Genomic DNA, 25,094 nt, shown 5'->3' with positions numbered 1-25,094 from the left:
CTGGTAACCAATCCTTAGAAATGTTGCTTCAGCTGCTAAAATTGACACAAGTCATCGGTGACCCACTTTACAAAACCAGGACAAATGTTAACGATTTGGCATTTAGAGCTGACAGTCTTTCACTCCGTCAAGCAGGGAGTGAGTGGACACAGGTTAAGTATCGAGTGATGAGTGAACTTAAGAACTCTTGGTGACAGAGCAGCCTCATAACCACCAGGTGTCTGTCGGCCTGCTCGCTGAAATGTAATCTGTGTGTGTGTGTGTGTGTGTTTGTGTTTGTGTGTGTGTGTGTGTTCCCTCTGTGCCTGTGTTTGTGCGCTAGGGAGGAAAGTGAGAGTGTGTTAACACTCAAAGGCCTGACTCCGACTGGAACTCTTCCAATGGGAGTGTTGTCAGGGGGGAAGCAGACCTTACAGACCGGTAAGTGTGTTTCATATTCAATAACCCTGTTCTTTCATTCCTCCTCGCTATATACCATTTTGACACAACCTGCACCTGTAGGGACGTTTCCGTACCCCCTGTCACCAAGTGTGTGTTTCTTTTTTTTTAAACCCAGAGCATTTATTGTGGGCAAATCTTTTCATTTCTTCATGACATGTGGCTGTGTTACATGGTCTACTGCTCCACAAGCACATCAGTACAGGAAAATACACATGATGCTCAGTGACTGCAAAGCAGTGACGCTATATATAACACTTTTTCCTGCGTTAGACATACCCGCTGCCTTGCAAACACGGTTGCAATTTGCAGGCAGTGTACAGTCATAGAGCTGAGAGCTGATTGATGCGACTCTCATGTCAGTACAGCAAATATGAACCTGGAGCCAGCAGCTGCTTAGGTTAGGATAGAGACTGGAAACAGCTTGGCTCCGTCAACAAAATTCTCCAACAAGCATCTCTAAAGCTCATGAACACATTACATCTCATCTGTGTAAACAGTATGAAAACCAAAGTGTTAAAACTACAGTTTTCCATTTCCCATTGTCTTGGCTTGAAACAGTAACTTTCTGAAGTTTCTTCTGATTGCCTCACAGCTGCTCCCAGCTTGCAGGTGGATTTTGTTAGCCAGGCCAGCTGGTTTCCCCCTGTTTTTAGTCTCTATGCTATGATATGCTAAGCTAACCAGCTAATAGCTCCAGCTCATGTTTTCCAAACAAACTTAGGCTTTGTTTTTTCTCGTCTTACAGGTCAACATCAATGTACTTCCAAAAAAAATAAAAAAAATAATACTCAAACCCTTTACAATTGTGTAAAGCAAAATAACAATTAAGAGATTTGTTCTTATTCCTGCAAAAAACTCAATATATGTGAAGTGTAACCAGTTTGGTGCAGGACATTAAGTTATTGTTCCTTCTGGTCTCTTTTACTTGGCTGGAATAGCGTGCTTTGTTTGCACAGTGAACTCCCTTTAATTGTCACCAAATATCGGTTGCTCCATCCGTGATGGTGGAGCTAAATCTGTCAATCCTGACATCCAGTGAGGGGAGACCAGCCTCCCTGTCCTGCCTGTCCCTTTGAAGGGTTATAGATCAATGGTGACATGCCCACCACAGGAAGCACTGGCTGGACTTTGACTGGAGCCCACCCTCTATGCAGCAGAAAGTTTTCAGGCTGAGCTGTTGGGCTGGCTGGTTGGGGAGGTCGGCCTGTCACCTGAAAGTGGGCACTGACCCTCTGATCTAAAGGTCAGCGCCTGGCCTCGCCCGCCAGAGGACATGCTGCGAGTCACGCTTTGCCACGCTGGAGGCTTACAGAAGCTGCGGAGCAATCGAAGGAGAAACCACATGTTGTGACCTTTTGGAGAATGTCATGTTCCGTGTCCGCTCCCCTAGCCACAGTTCTCAGATCAGCCAGGCCAACTCAAACAAAGGCAGGGGCAAGTCATTGTGTATTTTTGTCCATCCTTCTTGACTGTTCACTTTGTTTTTCTCAGCCCCAGCTTCAGTTTTTGACACTACTGTACTACAGCTGACATTTTAGGTGGTGTGATGCTCATACATCTTTGAACGCACCCAGTCCACGAGTTAATCCTTGTCTGAGGACATTAAAGATTCGGAAGAGGCTTGGAAGCAGCTAGAAATATTTTCCTAAAGTGTCACCAATGACAAAACGCCTCATAATGCAGAGCTGAAGGGGAAAACTAGCTGCGGCTACGATTTTGCACCTGTAGGCTGCGATCTTAGAGCAGCTCTCTTTCATCTTAAATACGTAATCATTTCTTTGAGAAATTATATTTCATTCTCAGATATTGTCTTCATTTACAGATTCAAATATTTTATGCAGCTTAAATAAGAAGGGAATATGGCTGGTTGGCATTTCGGATCTCCTGATATTTGAATACTTTTTAAAGGAGAAATATTAATCATGTAAAAAATCTCCACTGAGTATTTTAAATTCTACTCGGTCATGACATTTTTCTCATTTTGGATTCAAGCTGTGTGTGTGTGTGTGTGTGTGTGTGTGTGTGTGTGTGTGTGTGTGTGTGTGTGTGTGTGTGTGTGTGTGTGTGTGTGTGTGTGTGTGTGTGTGTGTGTGTGTGTGTGTGTGTGTGTGTGTGTGTGTGTGTGTGTGTGTGTGTGTGTGTGTGTGTGTGTGTGTGTGTGTGTGTGTGTGTGTGTGTGTGTGTGTGTGTGTGTGTGTGTGTGTGAGAGATCATTTGGCTGCATGTGCACAGCAGCGTAGCCTTCATGTGAGGCTGCACTGTACGACTGTCGGTCGTTGTTGTGCATCTGGACCCGAGTCTTAGACTCTTAGTTCTCAGCCAAATCCCCCCTCAGCTCTCCACACCTAAGTCCTCATGACCCTTTAACACCAACACCAGCTTAAATCTCCAGCAGGCTTCTCCTCTCTAACCTTCCCGCCCACCCACTCATTAACTTTATTGTTTTGATGACGTTTTTTTTTTAATTTTTTTTTTTTTTTTTTTTTTTTTTACAGCTGCTGAGAAATTTTGCTTCTATAATGCCTTTGCCCTGAGTGCTGACCTATATTCTGTCGACTGTTTCTTGCACCAGCCTTTACAGTTTGATATTACTGTTGTGTTTGCTGTCTCTGGCTGCCTTTGATGACTCTTTTTTTTTTTTTTCCCCCTTCCTCAATTCTTATTAACATAGCTACGATTGAGGCAGCTAAAGCAAAAGGTACGCATGGCTGTGTGGCTCTACTCTCATGTCTTTGTTTTGTGTGTGTGTGTGTTGTTCACCCTTTAAACAGCCCCACCCTTAAATTTTTTTTCTTTAAATTAAATGTTTACTCTCCTCACTGTGTTTATATCACTGGTTATTGTATTATCGTAAAACTATTTGAGTGTGGGTTACTTTTGCATTATCAGTATCTGTTGGATCACATTGGTGACCGTCATTGTGAAATAGTTTATGCAACACTTTACATTTACAGGTTGATGCTTGTTAATCAGTAACAGAATCACATGACAGGAACTGAAAAGACGCTTACATAAGACGACAACTAGTACAACGATAATTACTAGTTATATGAGATGGTTTATGAAAAATGTACTTTTAAACTAAATTATTTTCACCAGCCTCACATGAATCAGCCTTTTTGGTGTCAGAAAAGTAAAGCCCATGCTACAAAAGGGGTTAGTTATGTGTATATGATTTAGGAGCTGACTTGTCCCCTGTTGACAAGAAGCAAGTGGCTGTGGTCACAGAGGCGTGTCTTGCCAAGTGTGGCTCCCCACACATAGAAAAGCCTGCTAAGACCTGGCTAAGATAAGACCAGGGACATCCCTGCCTGGGATATTTTCAGAAGCTAATCCTGTTACACCATTTGGCTGCAGCTACACTGTCTGTCTTTTTATGAAACATTATAAATGTAACAGATTTAGTCATTGTGGTGTAGTGCAGGAAACATCACAAACTGAGCGAGGAGGCTCTTTTTGTCTGATGTCCTGCCACATTCCTGTCACATGAGCTCAAATACTCCGTCACAGACTCGATCCATCATGATCCAAATGTGTTGATTTCAGTTCATTTCAAAGTGGATGTTAAGGAACACTACATAACAGCGGATATTTTCATACCAACAACATTTTTTCATACCACTGAATAGTAGGTTGGTTTTGTCAAGAAACATTCTAGCGCTTTGTCCATCACTTTTAGTTAATTATTTCAACTTTTACTTATTCATTACTTGTTGATATTTCAACTCTATTACTTTAACATTATTTGAACTGTTTAGCCATTACTTACTCCATTACTTGTAGTTAAGCATTAATTATAGGTGATTATTTCAGCTGTTTAACCATTTACTTTACCATTTACAAATTACTTATATGCCTTTATCTAACTATTTCAGCCATATATCCATTACGTAAGCTAACTGTCTCAACTATTTAGACATCTATGTTCACTTGCTAACTAGTTTCCATGCACACTGAGTCGCCTCACATAGCTTTAGGGTTCTGTGCCATCAGTATAGCTGCTAGCTTACTGGTTTTTGTGACAGTAAATTGACCATAGATCAGTATCAGGCTTATTTGTATCCATTGTGGATATATTTCTCTGATCAAATCATAATTCCTGTTATTACTTCACTTCACTATGTATTCCCTTGTAACTGCAGAAGTACCCCATGGGGTTTAACTTCTCCTGGTTGGGGATCACGTACTCAAAGTGCAGTTAACTCAAGTGAGCACAGGTGCTTAATTATTACAGATATCTGGTTGTGCAAGAGAACCCTGTAGAACCTTGTTTGTGTGGCTGTAACTCCACCTCTAAAACCTTCCCCTCAGAGTGTTCATTCTCTGTTTAACCTGATAATGTAAATGACTGAAGAGTGTGTTTGAACAGTCTTTACAAATTTGCTTTTCGTTTGCACACGTTTCTGTCTGGTTTCCTTGGCTGTTTCGGGACGTTACCGTAAGTCTTACAAAGTGTGAGGTGTTCTTGTTGTAGCTTGTCCCACTGGTGTGTGAACTCTAGAAGTCATTGTTACCTGTGCATGTGTTGTATTCACTGATCATCCATACTGTGCTAGGCTGATATTGTTGTTTTGTGCTTATCAAATGAAACTCCACAAAGAAGAAGAAAAAGCTAAAGAATACGTTTTACAGCAGACATGTGCAGTAACATGAGTAGGGAAGTTCAAGTGTTTCCGGCTTCTGGTAATTTTGTCTCTTCTCCGCTCCAGCCATTCAAGGTTTCTCTCCTACGAGGAAGATTCGTAACTTCGAGGAGGCGCGCGGCCTGGACAGGATAAACGAGAGGATGCCGCCTCGCAAAGACGGCCAGCAGCCAGACGGCACCACGATCAACACTAACACCCCCAACAAGAACGGCACTGGATAGAAACGCCACCCTCCCATCTTCACACAGCCCACACCCCCTGACTCATAGCCCCCACCCTCTCTCTTTCTCTCTCTCTCTCCGTCCCTCTCTCTCCATCTGTCGGCTCTACTGAAACTGCGTATACATCTTCTGCTCGGCCGCAGTCGGGCGGGGCAAAGGAAGCGGACACATCAGTAGATAATAAAAACACAAGGAGGCCACAGCGCTGGGAAAACACGTCCAGCTGCTGAACAAAGACAAACATATGACACGATATGTTATCTGGACAAAAATCTGATCTTATTTATTAAAGATTAATTATATTAGATATATTGTGTAATAGTAACAATCAATCAATGAAGACATTTTGTTAAAATGTATCCTGTACACTGAAGTCCTAACTTATACATGTCAAAAGTATGAAAAGTTTTATAAATTTGAGCTCAGATAGATGAATCCCTTTTATCCAGGAGTTTTAGTCACTTTGAGTTTTTTTTTTCTTTTTTTTTTATTGTGCGCACCACGTGTTTGTTAAGGGAAAATTTGAAGTATAATTACTGTGGCCTCAACAGCCTCATTTGGATCTTGCAAGAGTCTTGTCAAGATATTTTAGGCGCTTGAGGTTCTACATTACAGTACAGTGTTTGCTTATATGTGTGTCAGTTGACAGATAAATTATATATGTATTGAAAAGTGAAAAAAAATAAGGAAGTAAATTATGTAAGAACAATTACTACAATTTAATATTTTATACTTAAATCAGAAATTTAATGAAGACTTGTAATCATATTTATACATTTTCCACAAAACTTTGATGAAACCCCAAAGATGCTCAATAGATTTTTTTCTTTTTTGTTCAGTGTTTTCACTTCCAGAGTAACATCAAGAAAAACTTCTTCCTGTATTATCATTTGTGAATGAAGCTGTTAAAGTGAAGGATTAATGCTTTGTGTGCAATGATAGTTGCTGTTGCTGGCTGTTCCTGTGCTGGTATGACTTGTATTCACTTGATGGCAGCTAGGATGTTCTCGCTCTGCTAAACCAAAAAAAAAAAAAAAAAAAAAAAAGGGATATACAGTACAGCATGTCTTACTCCATAACCACAACATCAATACTCAATACATCCTGGTTGGAAGCACGTCTTCTTCTTCTTCTTCTTCTTCTTCTTCTTCTTCTTATTATTCTTATTCTTCTCGGGCACTGAAGTGAATCCGACCTCTCTTGGAGGTTGTGAAGATTACAGCACGAGAAACCAACTGACACGAAAGGACACATTTTCATCTATTTGGACTAAAGAGGACATGTTTGCTTACAGAACAGAGGAACTGCTGAACATAGTGTCCTCGGAATAGACTGATGTTCATTATCGCTTAAGAAATTTCACCGTATTTAACAGAATTATGGCAGTTTGATTTGATGTTTTATTGTCAGACACTAAAAAAAAAAAAAAATGGGTTGTGCTTTCGGGGCTTTCCTTTTGTTTCTAAAGCTGTATTAGTGTCTCCATCTACTGTTGGTGACACAGTGAGCAGATGTTTTTTTTGAATTGTAATTACCATGCGTATCACATAAGGGAAACATTTGACATTCGGTGAAGTGACAGCACTTTGACGATGCTGCACCCAGACACAATGGACTGAGTCATTCCCCTCGGCGGGGATGATACTATAAAAGGTACCGCCACCGCACTAACAGCTGTCTGTCAAGGCCCAACAGTACTGTAATCATCTCAACCATGGCTGACTCATGTATACAATGTATTTTTTTACAGCTCGTGGTCAAACCAAGATGGGGACCAGTAACACTCGCTGAGGTTGCTGGTGTGTGTGATTGTTTTATTCAGGCATTCAAGCTCTCCTCTGGTCTGAACACCTCCACTCCTCCTCACAGGCACTCCCAGCCCTTTAAGACCCACTTCTTCTTTTTCTTCTTCTAGGACATAAAACCAACTCTACTGGTGCTTCGACACACCTGACTGTAACTCTGTTGTCTTTTGTCAATTCAGAAAGGAGGGAAAATAAGCTTTAAGATTTGCTATTCTCTTTTGAAGTTACTCCTTTTCTTTCTTTTTTTTTCTTTTTTTTTTTTTTTTAATGTTAGGTGATTGTGCTCATGTGCCATGCCACCTTGGCCACACATGTCAAGATCCATATATGTGTGTGTGTATGTATGTGTGGATGGTGACCAGAGTCAGTCCAAGAGACTTTCAATCACACATTATTAAAGACTGTGTCAGCAATATTAACATGACATCCTTAAAGATTTCCAAATTATCGCTGTTTGCTGTTATGTTTAGTAAATTGTGGGAAACCTTCCTAAATATTTCGGTTTACATTCATAACTGTGATGCTAAAAGTTTGTTTTAAAGGTCAGACTTCATTGGCTGAGCCATACAATATACTGACCTCCTGTCAGGTCCTATACACATTTTGCAAAATGTAAATCTTAAAATAGCTGTAAAAAGGGGTGAAAACAAATGTACCGTACTTGTCAGGCGAGGCCATGAAATCTTTTACGTAGCTGTAGCACTTGAAAGAAAATAATAAAATTCAAATACAGTGTCTCCCCCCCCCTTTTCCTTCCTTTTTGGACTCATCTTGGATGTTGTTTCTTGTTATTTCACTTAAATTTGCATCAGGAAATTCAGGATTTCAGTGGCTCCAAACAAAGTTCTCTGAATTTTGTAACTTCTTTACAAAAGTGATAATACTGCAATGTTAATGTTGTGTTTACAGCTTGTTCTGCTGCCCCCAAGAGGCCAAAATATATATATTAAAAAAAAAAAGAAAAAAGATGCAGCTTTGAGATAAGTGGTTTTCACGTCTAGCATCAGTTTGTCTTTTTTTTCCACACAATCCATTTGCAGCATTTGTATAAAATACACATTTATTCCTCAGTATTAATTTACATTGACTCATCATTTACAAACTTTTTCAATGACACATCCAAAACTGAGCAGAGTGATATTTATTCAGTCATAGACTTTCTAACATCAAGATTATTACCACCTGGATCCTTTCACACAACACAAGAACATATTGTTCTGTTTTTCAGATATTTGTTTAATTGGAACATTTATAATAATATGATATCTGGCTGCTTGTTGTCCTGTCACTGTTCACAAGATTGTGGTTAGTAATGCTACAACATTTCTGCTGCTTTAGCCTTGCAGCACAGAAAAACACCATCATATTTTCACTGAGTACTAAATGTGAAACCTGGATATTTAGCTCATATAATTTTTTTCACGTTATGTTCATGTTCACACAGTGAACTCCTTTTAGAGAAGCAGCAGCATAACAAAGTTTCTTCGTAAAAAAATCTATTTACATAAAACAAATTAGAGATGACAAAGAGAAACAACCCAACCTACAGTGAGTGAATCCCCCTCACAACACAACACAACACAACACAACACAACACAACACAAGAGTCATGATGACTAACTTAGCGAATATAAACTTAATCGGGCCTGTTTTTAATAAACATTTACAGGAGGGTCTGTGGGCGCTCAGCAGAGACACACGAACACATGACTAAAAATCACCTACACTTTCCTATTCATCTCTTTTATTTCCTCATTTTACAACATTTTCATTGAAAAACTTGCTTGAGATTGGACTAAAAATGCTGCAGGTAGCATGCTATAAAAGCTTTGGAGTGGCTGGGTAATCAGTGTTTCTGACTGTCATCTAAATTAGCATTTTCTATTACATAACCAGAAATGGACCAGAAATTTTAGACCATCACGTCAAAATCTGTCAAAACAATTCATTCAAAACATTTTTTAAAACAAGCAACATAAAATATGAAACCTCTGCAGCTGCTGAATACAGTTTGACAAATAAATCCAGTCTTGTGCAATAATCTATACCATTCCTGTTACAAATAAAAGAACATGTATAAAATGATATGGCTCGAATTCAGGGTCAGAGCTGTTTCCTCCCTGCACTAACTCTCACCCTAAGCATAAAAAAGTGCCTTAAAAACAATAAGTACATCCAGCAATAACAAGTCCACAGTCGCCATAGTAATGATTTAGCGTCCAGTTTGTCCCACCGGCAGTCTGCAGGTACAGACACACCGAGTTCTTCACACAGCGCTGCAGTGAGGAAGCTGCAGAGGAAACAGGACAGGAAGCCTTTCATAAAAACTTGCCAGTCGCCTCTTGCCTGGGACAGTGGACAGAGGTGAGTCTCTCCACGTTTACTTATAGGTATCAGACCACCGGTGGAGGTGTTGGCCTCAGAGCCTACAGGACAAGAAATGTATTACAAAATATAAATGAGAGTGTTGAAACCTAAAGGAAAAGTTATGTTTTACACCCAGTTCTTATATTTTCACAGGTTTGTATCTGAATAATTTAAGTTTAAGTCTTATCATCCAATCAGATGAGAGATGTTGGCAACAAGAGAAATACAAAATTTATGATCCTGATTGTGCTCTTCTTCTGTGGTTTTGATAAATGTTTCTACACAAGGAGAGAGATGAGCATCGCTGTACACTGAATTTTCATCTCACTCTTCACCTGCCAAAATCCAAGTTTTTGCAGAAACACACTAGAATCAACATTTCTAGGCGTCCCGGTTGTTGACAATTTGAACGGCATTATCTAATGTTGGAATAGTTTGATTGAATCACATCACACTTGTGGTGTTGAACACAGTAGCAGAAGCCTACAAACTGTGTGTAATCACAGTTACCTGGCGAGCAGCTATGTAGTTCTGGCTCGGGGGTTTAGGTCTGTTCCCTGCTGGAGGTGGTGGAGGTGGAGGTCCTTTGGGCTTGGGCCTTCCAATCTGAAATTTCAGGGATTGTTAGTTACTTGCAGTGATATTGTTATCTGTTATATCCCAACTCAACGCACTAACATTCCCACACATTACCTGTGGCGCCGGCCTGGGCTGACCAGGAGCTGACCTGTTCACCGCCGGCGGCTTCCTCTGGTTGTGCGCTCTGCGGTAGAGAGAAAGATTTACTCTGCTGGGGTTTACAGTGACGTCGCCACTCCAAGACCTGCAAACAGGGTGAGCATTACTTACGTTGACAACATGGGACTTTGTCGTTTCTTCCACATCAACCCCACCACACCGGCGATGATCCCGACAACCACTAGTATAACTGTCAGTGAGATGGCGACAGCTGTTCCTGCAGAGATGGAACAAACATCGGTTTTGTTTGGATGCGGTGCAACATCAGTGGTTCAAATTCAGTATTCATCATAAGTTGGGGCAGAGAGAGTATATAACAATTCTAAGTACCAGTAGAAACGGAATTGAAAGCTCCATCCTTTGAAGTGCAGTACGGAGGCATCCACCCAGGTTCACACTGACACTCGCTTCTGTGGTTGCACACCTGAGGAACACAAAGGAGATGATTGCCATCATAGTGCGGCAGACATGCAAAGCAACTGTGCATTTTATGACTTAAGCATGAACGTTTCATCATATAATCTACATACGCCAAGGCTTTATTTCAAACACGGAGGCAATTTATATCTGACCTCTGTTAAACCTTGAAAGTTCATTGACCTCAGCATTCCATTTTCAAGTCTATCATATTTGGGTATAACGACAGAGAGGAGCTCCAGAAGCCTCACTGAGCTGCTACTCATGTTTTACAGAGTTTACAGCAGTTCTGTGCAATCTATGTATAAAAAGAGTGTAAAATAAAACTTAAGTGATGTATACCGCCTTGAAAAAGTGAAAAGACAATTAAATTTGACAGGCAGAAATTGGGTCACCCTCTCTGAAATCTGAAATGCCTCCACGTCTGAAAATAAACTTCATTGTTTATAGAAACACTGGAGAAAGCTTCATTCTTCAGTCATAAAACGCACAATGCCTGTCATATGCAGACTTATCTGCTGCAGTATTATAAACATCCAAACTAAACTAAAGTAAACTGAACCGAACTGAACTCTGAGCAGTGTTGGTGTGTACTTACAGCATTGCCTTGGCATTTGGAAGAACAGTTTGTGTTTCTGTACGCTGTGTGAAGATCCACACACTGATTCTGGCTGCACACCTTGGAGAAAAAAAACAGGCCAGTCAGTGACATTTAATGAGCTCCACAGACATCGGTTTGTGACTTTTGAACAAGTGGATTTCGAGTTGATGCAATGATCACAGTGAAACACATTCACAGAATGAGTAACACAGCTTATTACCTTTCCCATCCCACATATAGTCCCAGTGTCCACCTGGCCGAAGTCTTTAGTGTATTCTCCAAAAAAAGCTGCCTTGCAGTCATTGATCTTCACCATGCGGCCGTAGTTTGGGTTTTCATTACCGTTGTGGCAGAAGAGCTTCCCACAAAAGATGTCTCTGCAGAGGAGAGAGAGAGTCAGAGTGTGAGGAGCCAACATTCAGACTTATTCTGCAGAAACATAAACATTTATTCTAATGCAGACACTTTAATTTGGTGAGTGTGCACATTAAACTAACAAGAATATAAGTTAGGGCCTTTACAGAGCAACTATCAAACTCTGGCTGACTTTGGCTGAGACTCACTCTCGCTGGCAGGGGACGTATTTGTCGTTTGACGGACGTGAGCAGAAGGCGTAGTAGGTTCCTCTGGTGTTGTAGTTATAGCAGTACGACTGCGCCTCTATAGCACCTGATGACAAGGAGGGATTTTTAGAAGGCAGAATAAACTATTTAAAATTAAAAAATTCATGGAAGAAAAAAAGGACACTCACTTGATCCATACAGCCTGACACACTGGTTTGACCTCTGCGGACACTGGCCGTTGTAGCAGTATCCCAGGCCTTTATCACATGGGAGGCCATTCACAGCGAACATGTCCTCAGGACAGGTGGAGCTCGTCCCGTCACAGTACTCTGCCAGATCGCAGTCGTCCTGCTTACTGCGGCACTCCCTGGAGCGAGAGGAGATCTGTGTGGAGGTGAGAGTCACAGTCAATCACATGACATCATGTCATAGATTACTTTACTTATGTATGTGATGCTTTACAGGTGTGCTCAAACTGCCTCAGTGCATTGATCGTGCCACATTAATGACCATGCCTTGCTTTAGCTGTTGTGGTGGTGGTGGACAAACGCCCCTGCAGTCTTGTTTTACATGGTTAACTAATCTTTTAAGTTCATGCGATATTAAATAACATCACATTTCTGTTGGGTAATTCTTTTTGAAATTACACTTACACTAGTTTTTGTTTTAGATTTAGAAATTGCTTCCCTTTAACTAACACTTTGGCCACTTTGGGTGGGAACAATACTGACATCACCTTTTAAGTTGCTATGGTGACAGCAGATACAGAGCAGCAGTAGTTCTGGTAAAGGACTAATAAAATTTTACAAAAAAAAATGGAGGAATTTAGTATAAACGTTCCCAAATGCCAGAAATTCCTGAATAAAGAACAATATACAAAGAATATTCCTTTTGCCTTGATGGAAAATTCAGACTTTTATTAGAAAGCAGGTGTATGTGTATGTAATATTGTGAAAGTATCAAAACACTCACACAGAGAAATGCACACAGCCTGTATTCAGAAACTGAGCCTTAAAACCAGCCGTCAGAACTTTCGTAATTTTGCAACATCACAGCGAAGCCAGCGCCTCCAGCACAGCCCACCTGGACCCACCATCCAACCCTGGATGCCTTTTGATTTCCACATCACACGTGTGTAAGTTGCATATTGGACCATGATTGGTTTCCATACCAGTTGTGCTGTTGCAAAAATCATGCTTTTCGTATGTTCGTGTCTCGAACTCAGATTTAAGGTTTTGCACAGGTGAATGTGAAAACCGTCTTCCAGTGTCAAACTCTGCAAAAACCTCATTCTGCACAGTGAAGCTCAAACGCCCAAGTCAAACACAAATAAGTGCAACTCATTCTTGAGCGGGGAGATCTTTAAAAAATGGAGCAAGGTCAAATATTTGTAATATCTCAAATGCCCACCAGGGGGCTGTGGCAGATCAAACATCATGATGTAAAAGCAAAGGGAATAAAAGCCATTTCTTTCATTTACTGACCTTACAGTCCTCACAGCACTCGCCGTAACCACACTCTGACCCCTTTGTCAGAGCGCAGGTGGTGGCGTTGCAACATGGGTTGGTGCACTCCTATAACAACAACACAGAAGCCATTAGGCTGTTATTGAATTAATTACTTCTGTCATGATGTGTAACTTCCCTGTGTTATTGTCCCATCAGTAATGTTCCATGGATTTACATAGTTCTACGTGTTTATGTCATTAATAACCTGCTGAAAAAGAAGAGTTTGTGTTTTGGCTGAAAACCAGCAGAGGATAAAAACAGGTCGGAACAGATTCACAGCGCAGCGCTTTGGAATGTACTTCTCAGTGAAAATTACAACTTTGCTATTATACTGAACTGATGTTAAGGTGGAAATTAGGGTTTGTAAACTGTAGATACACCTGTGACTAATGTAGCCTACCAACCAAAAGATTTTGTATCAGTGCACATGTTACTTCACATTAATGTATCTGCCTTCAGTCACTTTTAGAAGAAGACTGGCTCTAATTTTCTTTTCTTAAATGTGCTGGTGCATGTCAGGCAGCGTCATTCCCCTGAAACAGTCACGATCAGACAAATATAATAAGGTTATGAGTCTGATGCTCAGAAAACAATGGCCTTGATGCAGATACTTCACTATCAGTGCAATAAGATAAAATCATATGATGCTTGAATGAGTGCTTGTGTGTTTTCTTCACCTCCACAGTGCCACAGTCACACTGCTCTCCTTTCTCCACGAAGCCGTTCCCGCAGACTGCAGGAGTCTCCAAGCTGCTGTAGTCCGGTTTGTCCAGCAGACAGCTGGGGCTGCGGCTCGTCAGGTATCTTTCATAGTTGCTGCTGCTGCAGCTACTGAAGGTCCGAGGGATGTTCCAGCTGAGGAGAAACAACACAGAGTCCTTGTTAATGCCACAGTCACCGTCTTTGATCCACAAGTGGACGTTTTCTGAACGCAGTGACGCCTTGTCAGCCTCCACTTCCCACAAAATGGTTTTGATTGGATCTTTTTCTATAGGCCTTTTTCACAGCAGACATTTTGACTTGTATTAGTGGGGAAAGCATAGATGTAAGTACTTAAATTAACAGCATTAATGGGCTCCACCATCAAAATGTCCCTCTAAGTCACAACAGTGTGAAACTCAGCCAGAATGTGCAACAGAAGGACCCTAAATTCTTTTATTATCCTTTTATTATTTACACATGGACTTTTCCGACTGAGGGACGTCAAAATGTCTAAAAAAGTACTCCTTTGATTTAGTGTTGCACCTACAGAGGGCAATAAAAAAAAGAATCAAAATTGATGCAGCAGAACCAGAAATGTCACTTTCTTATTCCACAGATTTTCGTTCCTGGTTAAAACATGGTCACCACTTTACCCACAATGCCACTAGACCACTGATAGTTCTGATGGAGATTCGAGTATGTTATAGCAGCTAATGTAGCCTCAGGCAGAGATGAAGAGCGGGCTACTAAATACATTGTCATTACAGGCTTGTTAAACAAGAAAGTCTTTCAATCAACACCAGAATCAGAATCTGATAAAGATTCTCGAATGATTTTCTCACCTGAGGGCTGCAGCCATGATGCAGCTATCCCCAGAACAAGCACAGGCACTGGAGTCATCGTGGTCCATGCCCAGGTTGTGGCCCATCTCATGAGCCAGTGTAGCTCCCACAGCAATGGCGCGGTCATTGTGATCCTGAGAGGTAACAGACCAGCAGTTATACGAGTGGAACTCAGTTTAATCACTTTTATCAGCATTTTTACAACCTTTTAAACGAAACACACACCAAGGTTAGCCAGCTGACACATCATAAACATAACTGTTTCCTAAGTCTGTTTTGTTTGGCAATTTTCTCACTGCAGTAATGTTGAGGCTTTTTGGACGTACTGACAGAGTTCCTTTATTCCCACGACAGTCTAGATGTGTGCTGCACTACAGTGGAGGAGTTTCTTATCACCATGTGAAAAAGGTGACAGTTTTGCTTTAAAATTTTGCATCACAAAGGGTCTGACATTTTACTTACGCTTGATAATAATGGGGAACTCAAAATTATGACATTTTAAAGAGTGGATTATTAATATTTGATTTTTTTCTTACAGTAAAATAAATTTGCAGAGGCAGAGAAAGTTACATGTACTGACAACAGAGACACAGATCTGCTTCAGCTATTGGCCGTCTCTGTCCATTACTCATAGAATATCAAGACTACATCCATGCTAGCAGCTCTGACTGACAGGATCATTACAATGACATCGAGTAGTGTAGTGTGTTTGCATGTTAACTTTTGTTATTTAGCCCTAAAGTACAACTGAGGCTGATGGGAATATTTGTTTTTGCAGATATTTGGTCATTAATCAGAGTATTAGACAAATTAAACTTCATTTTGACCTGATGATGGTGCTAGTATATAAAGTTAAGTTACACTTCATCCTCAGGGGAGCATGAATGTCTGTAACAAATACCATGCAAATAATCTCAATGGTCAGAAATTTCACTCAAAATCAGAAATTTGAACCCCCTGGTGAAGCAGGATGCATCATCTGGGAACCATGAATGTCTTCATTTTGTTCCAATCCATTGAGTAGATTTTTAAATATTTAATTTGCTAATTGAGGACATTGAGCTCATGATGCTGCTACAGCAAGAATCAGGACATCATCACATCATCAGGATTTTTCCTCAGGGCAGCTTGAGATATTTTAGCACTGGTCCAAAGTGATGCACTGACCGATCACCGCCATCCCTACATGTTACATGCTGCTGGTGAAAATTCCTTGATTGCTATCATTGCACCCACATTACAGAACAGAACGAATCTTAGTGTCGACCTGAAGCACCTCACCTGTACGACCCCAACAGAGTTATCAGTGCAAAGAGTCCCAATGAAAGCCAGCCCCACAGTTGATCCTTCAAAGTCAATACCACTGAAACACAAGGAAAGACAAGATGAGAAACAGTTTCATGTCTGTGCTGTGCATCCATCCATCTACTTCTCTAATTCTACTCAAAACTTAGCGTTGACTGTCTGGAAAAAACCAAAGACCTGGCACTATTCACAGGAAATGTGGCCGGATGGCTGGCATCAGCAAGTCTGAGGCTGGTTACTCGTTTTGTTCTTATTTGTCTTGATTTTATGGGAATTCAACTTTACCAGTTTCACAAAGGCATGATGTGGTTCCAAAATGACTGACCAAATAACTAAACTGGCACTGTAGAGTTTAAATAGCATAGTTAACCAGCAGTGCCAATTTTAAAAACAATGTTTTGTGTGGGGAGGAGAGTTTCCTGTGACTTTGTACAGTTTACGGTGGCAGATCTGATGAGCCCAAAGCAACTGTGAATTGCATGTTTTTTCAGTTTATTGAGACATATCTACTTCCCTGAAATCCGAATTTGAAACCTTGATGAACCTTTTGTAACACTGAACCTAATGTGGAAGCCAGCAATGTTTCAATATGCACATGCATTCAAGTTACACAAGCAGGAAACTAAAACGTCCGGTACATTAAGAACCGATGCTTCAGAGTGGTTCAACTGACAAAACATGACATCATTGTTTGCTTTAAGAAGCAAACCAGAGCTCGAGACGCCCTTTTATTTAACAAAGTCTAGTGCTGAGACAGAGATCACTGCATTTTAATCCCTCGGCTGTCAGCTTCATGTTTGAATACTGACTCTGTGCCAGTAGGAGTCAGTATGTAAGCAACAAAATCTTTCTCCCTTGCAACATTTTTCCTTATTGCAAACTGATATACGTTACTTTGTGAAACTTAGTTAACTGAGACCTTTAGACATAAGATATCGTTAAATGACCAAGGCATTACTTCAGTGGTTTTGGATTCTGGGCATTAGGCTTGGTTTTTTAATTCCTTCTGATGGCGTCAACCACAGATGGATGTTTTCAGGTCTGTCCATCCGTCTGTCCATCAGTCCCATTCTCATGAATGTAATATCTCATACAGGCCTTCAGAAAATCCCTTCAAATTTGGTAAAAGTGTTCATTTGGACTCAGTGATGGACTGATTAGAATTTGATGGTCAAAGGTCAAAGGTAAAGGTCACTGTGACCTCAGAAGACTTATTTTTGGCCATAACTCAAGAATAATAGGATAAAAAGATGAACTGATGAGAATTGATATCCAAATGGTCAAATGTCAACTTCGCTGTGACATCATAATGTTCTGCAAAAACACCTCCGGCCATTACTCAACGCTGTAACTCAGGAAGGAAAGATTGTGAGATTGTGACCATACTTCCTGCAATGTTGCTGGCTAGTGGAGGTGTACAACTGCAGGGTGCTAATTCTACGTAGTGTTTTTTCTTATAATCCTCTCAGCACCACATGTGGTTCTGTTAATTGTGTTGAACACTAGGTTATGGGTAATTTGACATATAAGATGAGTGCAACCAGCCAGTGTATTTGTTTTGCATTAGTTTCCATAAAGGTGTAATCTCCACTGCAGTCCAACCTATGGCCCTTTGCTCCATATCATCCTCTCTCTCTCTCTCTCTCTCTCTCTCTCTCTCTCTCAGTCTCTCTCACTCTCTCTATCGAGATTAAAGCAAAAAATAACTTAAAAAGAGAAAACCTGAGTGATGAACCAGGGTGGAATGCACTTGTAATTCAATGCTTTTAACTTGAAAAGTCACAGTTGGACATTGAAGGACAAGTGCGTCCCAGCCAGTGCAGTGCTGCAGTGCATTGAGCTCTCAGGACCAGGAAGGAAGTTGATCTTATTTTGTTTGTTTTATGATTTGGTGCCACCTACAGCCATTCCCATTGTTCCTCACTGAACTGAACTCTGTCCTATATACAGTAAATAGTTGGGCAGAGAGCTTGTATGTTTGTACCTTTAAGTTGCTGGTCCACTAAATAACACACAGCTTTGTTTGGCAGACCGCATCTGCAGTTGTTGCCTCCCTTATTCCTAGATGCCTGCAGGGTTGTAACACTCAACATAAGAGGCAGTTCCTCACATTTAATACCAGGCTACTTGTTTCTACTTCTAGAGGCTATTCACACCTGATAAGATGTGCATTGTCATGCTTCTTCTTCTTGACCAAATCAGAGTTCCTCCACTTCATGAAAGCGTCCAGATTGGCCCCGGCCGGGGGGGTCACAGAGATCAAGTCATTGTTGGTCCAGATCTCTAGCCCCACCAGAGCAATGAAGGTCCTCAGGGGTTTATAGGCCTAAAACACCAGGAGGGGATCACCAGAAAGACGCCATGACACAGTGAAAGACTAAACTTTTAGGGTTATTGCTGCAAATAAATTGCAAGAAATGGAAATAAGGCTGGGTATCATCAAAACACTCAAAACCAGAGGTTATGTGTCATTTGTGCCTTCATTATCCTGAAACTGTGAAAGCAGCGACTCACCATGTTGACAAAGTTGACCATTTCAAATATCCTCTTTCTCAGCTCTGTCCGATCACGCTTCATCTTCACATACTGAAACACCATATCATCATGTTAGAGGAGAGTCACATCCTGTTTCTCAGAGGTTGATTCATAAAGTGCTCACATGATATATGATCATACACTGACACTGACCACAGCTGAGACTTACCAGCATTATAGGAGACAAGGCGGCTCATTTACGAAAAGCACATCAGCCAGATATTTATGATTATTACTGTTATTTCAACTCTCCATTATTTTAATGTATATTAATTCAAATCACCATATGTAGCCAAAACTACATCTTACCGCACGGTTATCAGCAACAAGGAAGAGCTCAATGTATTTCTGTTGGTAGACGATAGACTTTCCCTGGAGGGCAAAAGAGGGAAGGTAGATTTTACTGAATGTCCTATATATAGGTTGAATGATGTGTTAGAGCTGCATCACGTCAGATCAGACAGTCTGACAACCTAAAAAAGTACAGGATGTTCATGTTACCGCTGATCTGGAGCGGCTGCGGCCGGTTGGGGGTTCAAGGTCGTCACTCCAGCTGGTGTTGGTGACGCCACAAACCGCAGGTGTGAAGTTCGTCTCATTGAAAGTCGTCACTGCGTGATCCCCCTCGTCATCGCCAGACAGGGGCTCAATCAGGTACCTCTGGGCAGATGTTCTGAAGTAACCCCTAAATCAAGATCCAGATCAGGCCAGTTCTTTTAGTTCTATATACACTGCTGGTTGAGTCACACCTCATTGAGACTTTTTTCTGTCTGCCTCAGTAAGCTATCTGACAAACACACTGTACGCTGGAAATATGAAAGATGAAATCTAAATATATACATGTTTACTTTTCATTTTTATAGTTAGTCATGTTCTTCCATGGTCAGTGATGTTAGCTATAGTGAATCAAGCCACAGTTTGTGCTTTCAAGTAGATTTAGAAGTTGTGACTGTATTTCCTTGCCGGGTAGCTGACAGACTGCCGTCATTGTTAGCTATACGTCACAGAGGAACTTGAAACTGAGAAACTCAGTTTTATCATTTAGAATATTTTTCTCCTGATGGTTGCACTTTTTTTTTTTCACAGTTGCTGGTTATTTATTTTTTAGAGAACTTGATGCGTCTGTGATTTGTTTCTATGCTAATATACGAGAGGAACTAACTAACTAACTTTACATATGTCAGTATGATTTGGTGGCATTTTAAAGCAGCTAGAATCAATATGTTGTGTATTAAGAATTAGAATTATCACTCAATAATGTATTTCTCTCAGCTCTGCAGTTTTTAGGTTTTTAGCGCCTTTCAGCTCATTGTTTTGGTTTTGTGTCGTATAGCTTTACAGGTTTTGATTGTCAGTCCACTGTCATTTCCAGGCAGAAAGCAGCTGTTTTTAACAGAAGAAACTTTGATAAACCCACTGTAGGTTAGTTTATCTCCATTGATTTTGTTTGTGATGTGAATAAGTGTTATTATGGAAAACATAGAATATGGGACCGGCGTGTATTAAAGTTTTTGATGACACTAAAAAGTAATTAGAGGTGGTTTGAGGGGCTCACCTAAGTCCATCACAAGTGCTGATGCTGGCAGACGACCTGCTGTCGTTGACAATCTTCCCGTGATAGTAGCAGTGATCCTGGTAAAGACATGAGGATGATGAACTTGGTCTTAGAAGCATTTTAAAACCACTAAAACACATGGTTTAGAAAACACAGTTGTCTGTTATTTCACATTAAGTCTAACTACTGTACATCTGAAGGTGGAAGTGGAAATTGCAGATGAATGCAAACATTTACAATGTCATTTGGGGTTTTGGTGACTTCAGTCCCATCGTCTTGGTAGTATGTTTCCGTGTAGTCTTTGGTGAGTAATTCACTGATGAGGAACAGAGATAAAAGGTCATGCCACAGTGGTGTTTGTATTCTAACACATTTATAATGACCTCACTTTTTGAGACCTGGGAAAACTCAGCAAATGTTCTTACTGAAAATAACCAAATCTAACATTGATTAGCAGACATGTAAAAATCTGCTTTTATCAAAAGAAACTTAACATGACTTTTAATGTGTTCAGTGATATGGAAAACCACAACAACAACAAAAAAGAAGTAAAACCAGGAAGTAAAGAATTGTTTTAAAGACTGTCTTGACTTGGACTTCTTAGGAGCTGCTTTGTCTCAGGCATCAACATTACATGCAACAATATATGACATTATCAACTGTTTATGTGCAACAAGTTATAGAAACTTTGTATAAGTATTTGTTTGTCTTTTTGTCCCTGATATTTTCCTGCCTTTAGGTAAATGAAACTTACTCATTTTTTTGTAGTTGCATTTCAAGGTGCTTTCCTCCCACCTTCATTGCATACTTAATAGTCTCTGGTCTGAGGGACTGTGGAAAATAGAGATGTGAAATTGTGCTGTCAGTAAGTTTCGTCAAACCAACATCACAACCATACCTTGATTGTGTAATATTTGCAATCTCTGTGATACTGACACTAAAATGTGAGAAACAGAAAAATATACGTCTGCTTGTCGTTTTCTGACTGAGTGAAGTCTGACGGGTCGAACCACCTCGTAGTCCTTCACCTCCTCGAACCCATTTCCATGGCTCTCTGTGGAGATTCAACACATGTTTACTTCCTTTGTGATAGGAAAGAATATGATCATTTGACTAGGTATACAACAAGGAGATAGAGCTGATTAAGTGTGTTTCCAACTGCTAACAGAGAGAAAGAGCTTCCACTCTTTGTGCTATCAAGACTAAACATGTCCTGCACTTTTCCAGGTCCTCCAAATTAAAGAAAACAATACATAGTTTGGCATCTCTAGTCATAGTTAGGGAGAAAAAAGGGCTTGGTTAAACATTTGCAGACATAGTTAATAGAAGAACCGCGTGATTAGAAGTTTAAGGAAGATTATCATGATTATAAAACACTGACGATGTAGAAGGCAAGAAAACAAAGCAGCGGCCTCATACACATGCACACGTTATGTCGTGTTTGTTGGTACCTCTTCATATCTTATTTGTAATTCATACAAAAACAAAGTGTACAAACGACACAGACATGACATTGGAAACAAACAACAAAAATGTCAAAGTGTTCCTTTAAAACTTAACGAAAGACGTGGACTTTATTTAGAAAGTAACCGAGAGTTTCTTTCTGTCAGGTCTGACACCTCCTGTGACCTCATGCACATATTGAATGACCCCATATGACCCCGATCCTAAGGTTGAGAAACTGTTTTAGCCCCTTGGCTTCTTCACAACTTCATTCCAGAGTCAGAAAACAAACAAACAGCGCCTGCTACGTCCCTAATGATTAAGCTGACTTTTTAAAAAAACACAACTTTAGCTTCAGGCGAGTAAAATCTTTACAGCAGCTTTACAGACTGATCCTCCAGGAGAAAGTTTGCTGTAGGATAATTCATTGACTTCATTGACCTCACAGCAGATTAGATCAGATCAGGGCTGATGAGTGCAAAATAGTTGCTGAGCTGCCTTCCTGCCCTCTGGTGTTTCTGACTGGGCTCAAATGTTTGGGTTATTCAACTTGAGATTTTCTATTGTCCCTGTGTAACAACCCGTGATACATTAATATGAAGTGTATACAGTATCAACGCAGAACCTGAAGCTCTGTCATGGACACTAGTTGCCAGTGAAGGGATCCTTTTATAACTTTATCGGGAGGAATAAAAAGGGTTTTGTGAGCAGGAAAAAGTAAATGTCAGGATTTGGTTTGTATGATGACCAGGGAAGGTCATTTCAAAGTCCTCTGTTAGCTTTACACTTTGTGGTTGATTTTCTTGCTAAACTCTCTCTGACTGTTGCTCTTAAACCATCCAGCCACCACAGGCCAGATGAGAGAGCTGTGTGTGAAAGTACTGATATTCATCTGAGTCGCACTGGGAGCAGTTTTCCTCTCTGGCACAGACACAGGCTGCCCGGCCTCGCTGGGTCTTTCAGCAGCCTGAGGGAAATACCTGCAGACACTATTCAGGGCTGGATTTTACTCATTCTATCTTTTAGATTTACTGTGTATATATATAAAATATAAATCAACATATGTTGACATTGGCTTTGCGATGGATATATATGTCTACAATAAAAGCACACATACATACAGGTACATACATATTTTTATGTGCTAGACGTATAAATATACGAATTTGTTCCAATTTTTTATAGGTTTGATATATAATATTTAGATTACATATATGATTCCACTTCACATTTCCATATATTTCATATATATTTCTTATATAGAAATGTAATATATGTGCATATATTACATTTGGATATAGGCTGTAAATTTTTTCTGTTCTATTACCATTAATGTGGAAAATGCAATAAACAAGTTTACTATAATGTAACAGTAACTAAACAGTAAAATGAAAGCCAAATTGTTTTGATTAGATTAGATAAAAAAGATTATTAGATAAATTAGATTTTTTTTTCTTAACTGAAAACGTGGAAAAAGAGAAAGTAGATTAATTTGTATGTCTGTATAATTTTTCTTGTGTACCCCTCACACCTGAAACCAAACACACACCCTTGTGACCGGGTTGTCTTTATAGTGATTAAAATAGTTTGCTATATTGAGAGTGTTGGCCCACAGGTAATGGTCTGAAGAAACCAGTGAATGAATCTTTCATTTGTGACTTTTCATTCCTCACACTTGTATTTGTTTATAGTGCAGTCAAACAGTTCCTTAAACAAAATATAAACCCTACTTCTTTTTTCTGTCTTCTATCTTATTTTGTCACTTCCTGATTTTGACATGTTTTCATACAGTGTCCAATTGTACATCACAGTCAGTGTCTCAATATCAGTTCCTGCAGTTTCATCTGGGGCTGTTTTTTTCCTAATTAGTTCAGTGACACCTCACAGCTTATCGTTACCGGATGTTGTCTCACCAAAGTAAAGAACTTCTTGATCAAAGACTGAATTCCCCAAGCCAATGAAATGTGCCTGAAATGAAATGACTAAGTCCCTCTGAGTCATGGTTACCTGAAGGCCAGGTACACAGTAGCACCTGAGTGGGTGGTGGCTCTGTTGTGAACCAAAGTACAACTCCAACAAGTGTGTCACAACATCAGAAACGCATTTAAAGTAATTTCACACACTTTGCGTAGCTTATCAAGCATTATAACACGGTAACGTGTGTGGTAACAACAATTAGGTGTCGTTGCTCAGCACTATGTTACAACAGGCAGGATAATCCTGCCTAATCATATCTTGCACAAGCAAATACATCAGGCTCCGAGCACGTTTTCTCCAAAAGGTCAATTAACCCTGATAACCTCAGTCAACCATTTTTTTTAACCCATAATTGAACATCCTAAAACTGATGGAAGTTACATGTCTATCATGTTTTTCATATCATTTCTCACATTCATCATCATCACATTGTATCTAGTCTGGTGGTTTAGAACACGTGAACAGAAACCAAAGAAGCCAAAAACACAAGTTAAAGTGCTTTGAATAAGTAGGTTAGGATAAACCTGGGCTTTAGTTATTAATTAGCCACCGTGCTGAGTGGAGGTAACAGTATCCAGTGACTTACCTGAGGGCTTGAGCGAGGCATTTAGGATGAAGATCCACAATAGAAGAGTTGGTGTCATTGTCCAAGTGCAGACAGTCACTGTAACAGAGCAGATCGGTGCTCTGATCAAGGCTATATGCTATTCTACCTGCATGAGGGGTTGCTGTTCGTGCGTGGCCACACCTTCAGCCAGCCTTCGGCCGGCCCTCCAGGGCTCACTTCCTCATTGACAATAATTTTACACCACACTCACAACCGGCCTGAGCACGCCGCTGCTCTTTTGAGGAATGCAGGAAGAATACTCTTGTGGCCAAAGCTTGCCTTGCATTGTCACACATTAAGATTCATGACACACGATACTGTCTCACAGTTATTGACACACAGACATGATGCAAAGGTTGTGACAGTTCTCCTACCTTTTTTGATGGATGGAATTTTAGCCGCTCTTCTTCTTCTTTTTTTCTTTTTTTTTTGCATTAACATCAGCAGTCTGACTCATTGTTGTGACTGACTCACTCACACCTCTGAAACCATATGGTAAATTCCACACGCATCACTTGTCACACGGCCGTCACCGCATCATAAAGTTTCGAAATGTTTGTTTTGTGTAGAAACTGATAAGTGAGCTCTATCCGCAGCTCCTCGGACGCTCCTTCCCTGCCTCGTCCGTCCCCCTCCCGCTGAGCAAATGCTTGGGGTCACAGCAGAGACAATAAGGCCAATGTGCACGAGAGAGGGACAGTTCAGGACAAGGGGGTCAGCCTGTGTGGTTCAGTAGGTGGAGCATAGTGAAACTCAAGTACCACAGTGTGGCAGTATGATGTAAGTGAAGTCAGTGCTGCTCTCTGATCGGCAGTGTCTCA

The 25,094-nt window shown here is 40.5% G+C and overlaps 2 protein-coding genes across 6 annotated transcripts in view; one reads left to right on the top strand and one right to left on the bottom strand.

Annotated features, from left to right (window-relative positions):
• Positions 1 to 7,850, top strand: part of ppp3cca (protein phosphatase 3, catalytic subunit, gamma isozyme, a) — a 30,344-nt gene extending 22,494 nt beyond the window's left edge. Inside the window, exons 12-14 of one of the 3 annotated variants that reach the window (XM_056376040.1) lie at positions 323 to 420; positions 3,113 to 3,139; positions 5,160 to 7,850. In XM_056376040.1, coding sequence (XP_056232015.1) covers positions 323 to 420; positions 3,113 to 3,139; positions 5,160 to 5,308 — 274 coding nt within the window. In that variant the 3' untranslated portion in view covers positions 5,309 to 7,850. Of the gene's footprint in view, positions 1 to 322; positions 421 to 3,112; positions 3,140 to 5,150 lie in introns of all 3 variants that reach the window. The other 2 variants (XM_056376039.1, XM_056376041.1) reach the window with 2 other exon arrangements.
• adam28 (ADAM metallopeptidase domain 28) lies at positions 7,338 to 24,870 on the bottom strand. Of its 3 annotated transcripts, none has more exons than XM_056376036.1 (23): positions 24,648 to 24,870; positions 24,253 to 24,330; positions 21,212 to 21,300; positions 21,001 to 21,077; positions 20,484 to 20,562; positions 20,247 to 20,323; positions 19,193 to 19,376; positions 19,001 to 19,063; positions 18,671 to 18,742; positions 18,313 to 18,482; positions 16,133 to 16,214; positions 14,852 to 14,985; positions 13,985 to 14,162; positions 13,284 to 13,373; positions 11,988 to 12,183; positions 11,800 to 11,905; positions 11,457 to 11,613; positions 11,234 to 11,314; positions 10,549 to 10,642; positions 10,330 to 10,435; positions 10,174 to 10,243; positions 9,991 to 10,086; positions 7,338 to 9,539 (listed from the first exon to the last, which is right to left on the bottom strand). In XM_056376036.1, the coding sequence occupies exons 1-23, from the start codon at positions 24,712 to 24,714 to the stop codon at positions 9,507 to 9,509; spliced, it is 2,379 nt and encodes a 792-aa protein (XP_056232011.1). In that variant the 5' UTR covers positions 24,715 to 24,870; the 3' UTR covers positions 7,338 to 9,506. The 3 variants fall into 3 exon arrangements, with proteins under 3 accessions (XP_056232011.1, XP_056232013.1, XP_056232012.1); XM_056376038.1 differs by having other exon boundaries at positions 21,183 to 21,300; positions 24,648 to 24,869; XM_056376037.1 differs by lacking the exon at positions 24,648 to 24,870 and having other exon boundaries at positions 24,253 to 24,381.
• Between the last annotated feature and the right edge of the window lie 224 nt (positions 24,871 to 25,094).

Source organism: Seriola aureovittata, chromosome 5 (assembly GCF_021018895.1).
Source record: "Seriola aureovittata isolate HTS-2021-v1 ecotype China chromosome 5, ASM2101889v1, whole genome shotgun sequence".
Classification (NCBI taxonomy): domain Eukaryota; kingdom Metazoa; phylum Chordata; class Actinopteri; order Carangiformes; family Carangidae; genus Seriola; species Seriola aureovittata.
This window is presented reverse-complemented; position numbering and strand designations above follow the sequence as displayed.